The sequence below is a fragment of the Alosa sapidissima genome, chromosome 8 (genome assembly GCF_018492685.1).
Source record: "Alosa sapidissima isolate fAloSap1 chromosome 8, fAloSap1.pri, whole genome shotgun sequence".
NCBI classification, from domain to species: domain Eukaryota; kingdom Metazoa; phylum Chordata; class Actinopteri; order Clupeiformes; family Clupeidae; genus Alosa; species Alosa sapidissima.
The window spans coordinates 14904360-14914082 of NC_055964.1; the positions used below are offsets into that span (position 1 = coordinate 14904360).

The 9723-nt window shown below is 39.0% G+C and overlaps 2 protein-coding genes across 2 annotated transcripts; both read right to left on the reverse strand.

Moving 5' to 3' along the window:
- Positions 1 to 184: 184 nt before the first annotated feature.
- LOC121716016 (deoxyribonuclease-2-alpha-like) lies at positions 185 to 6038 on the reverse strand. The gene is made up of 7 exons (XM_042102141.1): positions 5878 to 6038; positions 5536 to 5645; positions 5304 to 5457; positions 5047 to 5149; positions 2721 to 2885; positions 2174 to 2401; positions 185 to 1349 (listed from the first exon to the last, which is right to left on the reverse strand). Exons 2-7 carry the CDS (start codon positions 5637 to 5639, stop codon positions 964 to 966), a joined length of 1140 nt encoding a protein of 379 aa, XP_041958075.1. The 5' UTR covers positions 5640 to 5645; positions 5878 to 6038; the 3' UTR covers positions 185 to 963.
- A 233-nt stretch (positions 6039 to 6271) lies between these two features.
- Positions 6272 to 9524, reverse strand: nfu1 (NFU1 iron-sulfur cluster scaffold homolog (S. cerevisiae)). The gene is made up of 8 exons (XM_042102142.1): positions 9414 to 9524; positions 8924 to 9021; positions 8696 to 8831; positions 8491 to 8557; positions 8265 to 8382; positions 8074 to 8137; positions 7654 to 7828; positions 6272 to 7244 (listed from the first exon to the last, which is right to left on the reverse strand). Exons 1-8 carry the CDS (start codon positions 9473 to 9475, stop codon positions 7200 to 7202), a joined length of 765 nt encoding a protein of 254 aa, XP_041958076.1. The 5' UTR covers positions 9476 to 9524; the 3' UTR covers positions 6272 to 7199.
- Positions 9525 to 9723: the final 199 nt, after the last annotated feature.

A 9723-nucleotide genomic window follows, 5' to 3' on the forward strand; every position in this document is an offset into this window, starting at 1 on the left:
GTTTAAATAAAATACCACAGAGTAGTCACAATTATGTGGAGGCACTCCTCTGTAAAAGTAGGATTACTACTGTAAAATAGGATTAACAGTTCGTTTCAGTGACTTCTATTTTACAGTACATCATGAATAGCTACCCTCTCATGTCTACAATCCAAATAATAATAACAAATGAGAAATACATATATACGAACAGAATTGTTTATTTTAAACCAGTACATCCAAGATTATTTAAAGCCTCCTTTAGGTATAAATAATGATGTAGGCCTATCCTGCACAAGAGTTAACTTTTTGGCACAATTAATTTGCTCTGTAAGCATGAGCATTGCTGTAGGTAATTTCTGTAGGCGCTCATTTTCATTTCACTGAAATACTCTGGCTTCTCAATGCGTTTAGGTTTCCCTCAACCACCAGGATGGCGGACCAATCAGTGACGAGAGTGTGGATGACATTCGTTTCTAAATTAAAAGTGGCTGTGGTAAAGCAACAGTAGTAGCAACACCTTCTAACATAAAAAAAATGTAGATGGAAGATTGTGTAAATTAATACAGCAAAGGTAAATACATTGTTTCCTGACTGCCAATGCGGTTTATTATCAGTTCGTAAAGGTTAGGCGAAGTAAGATGATGAAATGAAAATCCCAGATCAATGTGATTGGTTAGGCTGGACTAATGATTTCAAAAGTAAAGCAAAGTCTACACCCATTACGATGCCAGGGTTGGAAACATTTCCCAATGGAGAGTACCCAGACTACGCTTCACGAAGTGAAACTAAGTAAGTGAGTCTGGTGAAACCAGGCAGGCCTACCGATAATTGTACTAAAATTCCAAAATAGTGCTTGATTGATCTCTTAAAAAATTCTTAATCATATTTTACAGTAAAAAGCAACAAATACCTGAGCAAAGTGCATACCATGAGACATAGGACTGTAGAAATATTTCCCCCTTGAAAAACAATATTGCCGCTCTATCTCCCTGTTGCTGTATCACAGTCACATTGACCTCCTTTGCAGGACAGACATTTCAGGGCTGTGCTTCGGTAGGCTTTCCACACAGTGGGGTCTTGGAGGCACACAGTTCCTCCACCTCTCTTCTCCTCCGCCTCATTGCGGTTGATGTCGCCCACGCAGACCCAGCCACCGGCGCTTCCAGACGCAGCCATAGTGCTGACCGCCCACTTGGAGTGGTCATCTGTGGCATCGAAGGTGAACCTCTGCCCAGGGGCAAGCTGCTGGACGTTCAGCACCTTCCAGCTACCGGAGCAGTTTGAGGGCTGAATCCCAGTGGACCGCTGCCAGAACTGAACCAGCAGGTCGGACTGAAGAGTAGGGGCCACCCAGGAGTGATAGAGATCTTCATACGTGACAGGAAAACATGAATTAGACCCTGCTCAACAGTATAGTATCAAAGAGCATCAAAATGTGAATGTGTTTTTTTCTGTCTGTCCCACTGATCTTCAACTAATTAATACATTCACATTAATGGCTAAATGAACATTTCTACATCTCTGGGGGTAGCCATATAACCTGACTCTCGCCAGAGGAATTTCGTTCCGCCTAGCTCCACTTATCCATCTGGGATCAATCCATTGAACTGTTGCTTCAGAAGGCTGGGCCTAATAAAAAATGCTTGCATATGATTGGATAAGCCACTTGTCCGTCATCTATTGACGTGCTACTTCAACCACTCACATCGAAGCCAACCCGTGACGCTGATAACAGTCTCACAGTCGCTTCTACGCTATGTCACATCTATGAAACTCCCGCCCTGCGTCCTAATTGGCTCTACCATAAAATCTGGTGCAGAAATCACTCTCAACGGAAGAGGTCCCAGATGGATGTGAGTGAAGCTAGGCGGAGCTAAGCGGAACGAAATTCATCTGGCGAGAGTCAGGTTAATAGCCATAAGCATAAGCAAGCTATCAGAGTTTGGTTCCAAAATGCTATATCCACCATTTTAATGAATTTTCATAAATCATTTCGAACTGTAATTGGGTATTGTTATTTGATATATCTTTACTCAATCAAAACAACACAACTGCAATTTGATTGATATTACCTGAAATACACAATTAAATAGCATGACTGTTTAATGCTTTTAAAAACAGAGATATAGCATTTTGGAACCAAACTCTTCATATGTTAGTAGCCTACATTGCAGTCACTGGTAATATTTACCGTTTGCAAAGGATGCTCCTTTAGCAAAGTCGATGAATGTAGTCCCACCCAATGACGTGAGGGACACACTGCGATTGGATATTTTGGGGACATCATGTAGAAGACTGACATTCCCTCTCTCTCCTTGGCTGTCCTTACACAGCTGGACCATGGATTGCACAGAAGAGGCAAGGGAATCGGGAATATGGCAGTCAAAGATGTGTGGCTGATTAATCTGTAGCTGTTCCCCTAAGAAACAAAGCACATACCTTACTTCACATTGACATGATCTGTGGGTCACAAACAGTTATGTGCATGCATAGAAAAAAAATATTTTTTATCCAATCTCATGTACCACATACTCTGCAATATGGATGACATATTTTTTACTTTATTTTCTAATTTCATTATATTCTGTCCAATTAACATTCTCAAGATTATTTTCAGAGTTTTTATCTTAAAGTTTTCTGTCAGAACACTGAACACATACAGTGTTGACAATGTTTTAGATCAACATTTCTACAGAGGGCACAATCATACTTTTCTTGATACACATTATGCACCTCACCTATTGTCTGGAAGTGATCCAGGGGGTAGGTGACACAGATGAAGTTTTGACCATTCAAAACACCACTGTCTGGGTATGAAAACTGTCCGACTTTCTTGGGTGGTGGAAAATGTGGTGTGCTGTGGACCAACCAATAACCTTGCTTTTTGTCAAATAAGACAACACCTGAAGAAGGGAAATAAAACAGAATTATCTTATAAAATATGGCAGTGAAACCTGGAGGTGTAAGTCAAGTAAGATTATGAGAGAACAGGAAGCAGAGTGGTTATTGTCTGATGTACTGAAACAGGTTTATAATTTTGAATTGGTTAATGTGCACATGGAAGTGAATTTAAAGGTGTGTAGTGTGACTGTATCTGAGGCTGATACATTAGAGAAGAAATGACAAAAACATTTTATCCAAACCTGAAAAAAATGAATTTCGTAATATTTCAAAATGGAGGGATTTGTTACGAAATATATTGCAAAGCATTCTTTGACCAGAATGTTTTATAGGAATGAAAAGGCTGCAGATGATAAGTGGGCCGCATCCTGCTTCAAAATCAATCCAAAAATCATGAAAGATACAAAAGGAATACTCGCAAATGTCGCAAACTTTTTACTTCAAGATTGAACAAGGTAGAGGAAGAGAGGTTTCAACTCTTATCACATCTTGATGACGAAGCTCTATGTCAGTATCAGCTCGATGAAACGATTTTAAAAAAAGGACAAACTCCTATTGCAGGAATACACGATAACTCTAAAGGCAGGCATCGATCTACTGACGAAAGAGAATCAGCAATTGCAGGAAGACATGGTGACTCATAACAACCTGTGGGAGTCAGTGGAAGTGTTGTCGAGTGAGTTACAGTTAAAAGAGGCTGTACACAATTACTTGATGTAGAGGTTATTTGACATTACTGATGCTGGTGTAGTTTATTGAAAAAAGAGCTCAGATTCACAGTCATGAACAGTGTTGTTGTCACTAAATATCCAATGGCACCAAGTCACTCCAATACCATGATGGCACAAGTGGAGATGAAGTGATTTCGCATACCATCAAATACTTAAACCCCATACTTAGAGTTAGTAATAAAGAATGTCAGAAAGTTTGGACCTGATAAACATAGCCCTCAGATTTTCTCACCAGTCTGTAGGACTGGGTTGATGCATAGACAGATTTTGATGCTTGTGTTATGCATACCTCTACGTTATCTAGCAGTGGTTCTCAAATGGGGGTACGCCTATCCCTGGGGGTACGTGAATGCACTCCAGGGGGTTCGTGAGATTTTAAAATATACATATTTAAAAAGTAGAATCCATACAAAAATACTTTCAAAACAATTATTTAATAAATATTTCAGGAAAAAGATCATAAAATTAATTTTATATTTCAGGCTATTCAATTTCATTATCCTAACCCCCCCCTCCCATGTTGATAATTATTTTATGTGCACAAATCTTTATTTATAATTAAGTTAACTATTTCTTTCTTTTTTTTTAAATATTTTTATAGTTCAAAAGAGAACACTACAAATAAGTGTTTTGCATATTTATGGAGTTTTAAATGGTTCATTTAATAGTCTAAAATGGTTATATGGTCACTGTTTTCACTACATTAGTTTGAATCATTTGCAATACATTTAGTCATGGATTATTACAATTTAAAATGTTCAAAATAGTTTTTCAAATGTTTGAATTTTGTATGTGTTTATCAGTTCCAAAGTTTAATAAATTAGACACTGATGGCACAGTGCTCTGTTTTAAGTCTTTTTTTTCTCAACTAAAAATGCTTTGCGCTGGTTAGGGGGTACTTGGCTGAAAAAATATTTCACAGGGGGTACATCACTGAAAAAAGGCTGAAAACCACTGATCTAGTCTTGTCAGATAAAAAGTACAGTAGAAATTTGTTAATAAGCAGGACAGGAAAAGGGTGTCACTAGAATCTGTCAATTTGGACAAGCTAGCAGAAGTGATGATGAGGAAAGGGGAACATCCTGCTGCAACTGCTACAGACAGGTTACTAGAAGTGTTTCAGACATATGGTGGGTCCCTTGCAACTGAGCTATGAAGCCACTTTGATTAACAAGAGTGATCCCGTGAGCTCAAACCCATAGGTTCTAGCATCCCTTGCTAGCTCCGCTATGTTCCGTAAGGCGTCAGGAGCGAGGTTTCAGGGAAAACTGAATGCTGCGTCAACCTAAATAAACTTCCTTTTTTTTTTTTACAAGGATTTGAAAACAAGAACCAAAACCAAAGTATGGCCAATGAAAAACTGTCACATGATAAATTATAATCATATAACTGTCCTTTATGCCTTTTGCTTTTGGTAATAAATCAACCTTACCTTTGGTATGACCTCCACTTCTACCAACATTTTCAGATGTTCCAATCCCAGGCACTGGTGCAGGAGGCTGATCATTGTACAGTATGTAGCCCTGCTCAGTGCTCTAAAAAAGGTTGTGTATTGTTATTGTTACAATGAGCAACAAGTAGGCTACCAAACATGGAAAACATTGTTGTAGCCTATTAACTGCTTATTTTCTAATCATAAACTAAGGTGGCCCGTTGCCATAAGTATGAATATGCAGAGGCATTGCTGACCGTGTATAGTTGTCCAACAGTCCTTCCCAAGGCTCCTGCACTGTCATTCACCAGTCCTTTTCCATCTGCCCACCCCTCACTCCCTTGGTTCATGAAAAGATACTTCAGCCCTTCAAAACGGGACTTATGGTGAGGGAGTTTGTAGAGATAAACCCTGCATTGGAGTATATTATATGTTATTTGCACCATTTGACTTATTTTCTTACCCTTTGTTTTTCGTCCTCATACTGACCAATCCACAGCTTTTCCCAAGTCATCATAGCACGAAATAGGGTCTGCACTCCCCTCTAGCGTCTGGTAATGTAGCAGCAACAGGGCAAAAGCAACAGCGACCATGACCCACTAAGGAAGCGAAAGCACGCAAGTAAAATAATTAATCTTATGAAGAGTGCTAATATAACAGTGTAAATTGTATTGTTACTGTGTGACACTTTTTCGAGTAGTTAAATGTGATTTGCACGAATTTCATCTGAACCAAATCCGAAGCAATCGGAACAAATTCGTGTCAGGCTAATTTGCATCTAGACGAACGAAATCACTGCCACACGAAGTTGTTCAATAATGCATGGCTCACCTTTTTAAGTTGAACCGGATAGGAAATTCGAAAAGTAGGATAAAAAGTCTTCAGAAGTTAGTTTGGAAGCCTGGCCATATAACGCCCTGTTCATTCGTACAGTCCATCCGACACATTGAAACTACTCACATCATTATTTTGAAGCTGTGTGACGTCTTTCTTGGTCGAGGTCATGTGATCACGTTGCTCACATGCATTTTGTTGCCCGATTTTTGCAAGCTGCATATTTTTTTCAGAGATGCTTGAAGATTCTTGAATCACTCTCTATGGTGTTTGATGACAGTTATATATATATAATATATATATATTATATAAATAAATATAACAAAAATGGCAGTTACATTGCATTGCTGTCATGATTATGTAATGAACAAAAATAACATGTAAACAAATGTATACTTAAAATACATTTTATTACTTTATGAGTATGCTCTCAGAAAGTACATACAGTAGTATATCTATAATATTTGAACTGTGAAATGAATCCCCCCTTATACAAAGGATTTTGTATTTATAGCATCAGAATGTTGAACACTGGCATATGATTTATCAAACAACCAGTGAGGCTACAGTAAGAAGACGGTTTAATGAAACCCATACAATGTGGTGAGTATCCATGGTTATTTCAGGGACCAATATGGATTCATTGCTGTTGGTAAACAATATGCACACTGATGGTAAATATGCTCATTGCATAAATGTGATATTGTATGTTCAGAAAGAGAATGTCTTTATAAACCACATATCACACTTTAGTAGATTGCCTCTGGCTCAGTGATACTGTGAATCTGTTCTACTGATAATAAGCCACCTGTTCATGGGCACTGAACTTCTATCCAGAGCTAGTGTCTGGCACTATGCATACAATGCATACAGTCAATATTATACAACTGCATTTTGAGTACATTTGTGCGTTGTGACGTGTGCTTTTGTTACTCTCACTTCCAAGAGTCGTATTTAATTGTTACACAATAAATAATAAATAATTTGAAGCAAAGAGTAACTGTCAACATTTAGATCCTCTGTTGGGGTAAAAAACTGTAGAGTGGACCTGCAGAAATGTAGCATGGAAGACAATACATGTCTGCTACATCTCGAGGCCAGCCATATCTTTCTAATCCAAGGCCTTACAAAATAATCCAGGTAAAGAGCAATGACATAAATACAATGGGTGCAGGTCACTGCTGTTGAAGAGACCAGCCTCTGAGGCCCTCATTGAACTATGTAGCATGTCGAGGCAAGGATGAGGAGGGGGGAGGGGGGGACATGGCTGCCAAGGTGTGAGCGACAGGAATGTCTTTTATCATCATGGACGACAAAGTTCAGCCTTTGGCACCCTGCTCCACTTCTACATCCTCGTCCTTCACCTGAGAGGGGAACAGAAAAAGACACTTTGGGTGAGGTGCAACAACCCTGTAATAAAGTGTATGGAAGATGATGCAGACATCACAGAAGCATTGATACAGATTTTTACATTATGTGATGGATTCAGCCCTCTTCACTCTCACATATGCATTTTCAAACTCTTGAATTTATGAACCAAAATAGCATATAACTGAATCAGTGATTTTACTACTCCTAGAGTCACAAAGGAAACATAATAAAACCGATTACATCTCTAATCCGTATAGCACAAGGGTCATTGCAATAGTAACACAATATTTTACATCATCCAATGAATGGCCCAGTGTCAATTTCAAAACCTAAGATCAAAATCATCACCGTAACAAATCAACTTTGGGAGGAGAACGTGAACAATATATGACCAAAATGTACCTGCTCTACTCCCTCCACCTCTGGGACATAGAACTGAAGCATATTCTGGATCCCACTCTTGAGAGTGACAATGGAACTAGGACAGCTGGTGCAGGATCCCTGTAGTTTCAGCTTCACAATGCCATCATCAAACCCTCTATACAACACATCACCACCATCCTCCTGCACTGTCGGCCTGTGGGACATAGGTCAGCAAGTTAGCATCATATCGGAATCATCCGAAGGGTAGAACCTCCGTTTGACAAACCTCCACATATACTCCGGAGGTTATATCTGAAAGCCCTTATAGATAGGCAGACTTAGTTTGGCCATCTTATCTAAACAAACACCGAGCATGGGTGGTTTAAAGCAGTTGCCTTTAGATCTTTAGATTCACACTCATGTTAGTGCATTGCGATGATGTGACTATTTTCAACCTACCTAATGCGAGTGTCTAGAAGTTCTTTTATCATTGCAACCACCTCATCGTCATCATCTGATGGAGCTGTTTGAGAAGGAACAGTGTATCTCCAACAGTGACATTTGTGCAAGACCTGTTTATTCAAGGTGTCTTCAGTCAATCTACTAGCTTTATTTATTTGAAATCTAATGGGAGGAAAAAAGCCCCAAACCTGTATCTGCTTGTGGTGAAGCATCCTCATTCAGCACTGGAAGTCCAGTGGTAAAGAAGTCCATGATTGTTGCAAAGACATCAGGCTTGATTACTTTCCACTCCATGGTCTCATCAGCCTGATGTATGGAAATGGTCATTCAGTCATTCCAGTAGATCTAGGCTAATGCTACTTATGCTGTATTGCATTCAAGTATTTTACACTGTAACTGCATACAAGTTCATACCCTAGTAATTGTTATGAAATCAGGACCCAGGAAAACGCTTTTTACACCATCAATTCTAAACAAATGCCTGTAAAATACAAATGTTATAGTCAATCACAATCAGTGCTGAGTGAATTTCAATCAAGACTATACTGTATGTCTATATGGCAATGCAATAAGCGACATAAACTAGCCTGTAAAAAAAGAATAAAGAAGAGCTGAGCACCTGGCCAGTGGAGAACAATATGCATCACGAGGCCCAGCAAAATCAATCGTTCCCGACTCCAGCACCACGCGACCAGGCAGGAACTTCAGACTATTTGGGTTTGGAGTGTCTTGGGTCTGTATGAACATGTTTCTCACTGGATAAAAAGCAAACAAAGATACGTTAAGTTTTAAAAGGGTAATGCTTCTTGATCTGATAGGACTGTGACTGAAGGGGAAAACCGCTCACCAAATACATGATTAGTAACTGATGGCAATGGTAGTCCTCTCGTAATTGCCTTTTGGCCGGAAGGTCTCTCCAGTACAGCAACATAATTACGAACGTGCCTGTAAAAATATTCATGATTCTGTTATGTTGAAACTTTTGCCTTGAACGGGGAGAATGTCAGCGACAACACAATACATAAAGGGAAATTAAACTAGCCAGTTAGCTAATCATAACATATAATCTTTACACAGTACGCATAACACACATCGCACCATACATATGACGAAACTGGCATTACCCACTTTCTAGCTATGGCATTAACACAAGCTGCTTTTAAGAAAGTCAAAGTTGAGGACAAATCTGCGTCAGACCTAGCTCACACACTGGATTATGAAACGCGCACCCACGACCGAAGCAGTTAGATGATCATAAACAAACGGATTACACGAATGACATTGCAAAGACTTATTAAATAAACCCCCTGATAATACTCCATTCAAATTCAACTCACGGTCTTGCTATTAACGCAGAAATATTCCACAATCTCCCGACACGACTGTAGTAGGATGCCATGTTTACAAGGATTCTTCTTCGTCTAAATTGAATTCGAGTTTCGCGAAGACGTATCATGTCGGGCCTATGACCTGCACTGCCACCTTTCAGTCTGGATGTGAAAAGCATGCTCAATTTGTTTCCCTTTTTTGAACATTACATTTATATTATATCATCATTCTTAACAAATATTATTGTAACCTATTACATAAATAATCAGATAAGATAATATACACAAAAAAATAAATAAATAATAAATAAATAAAAAC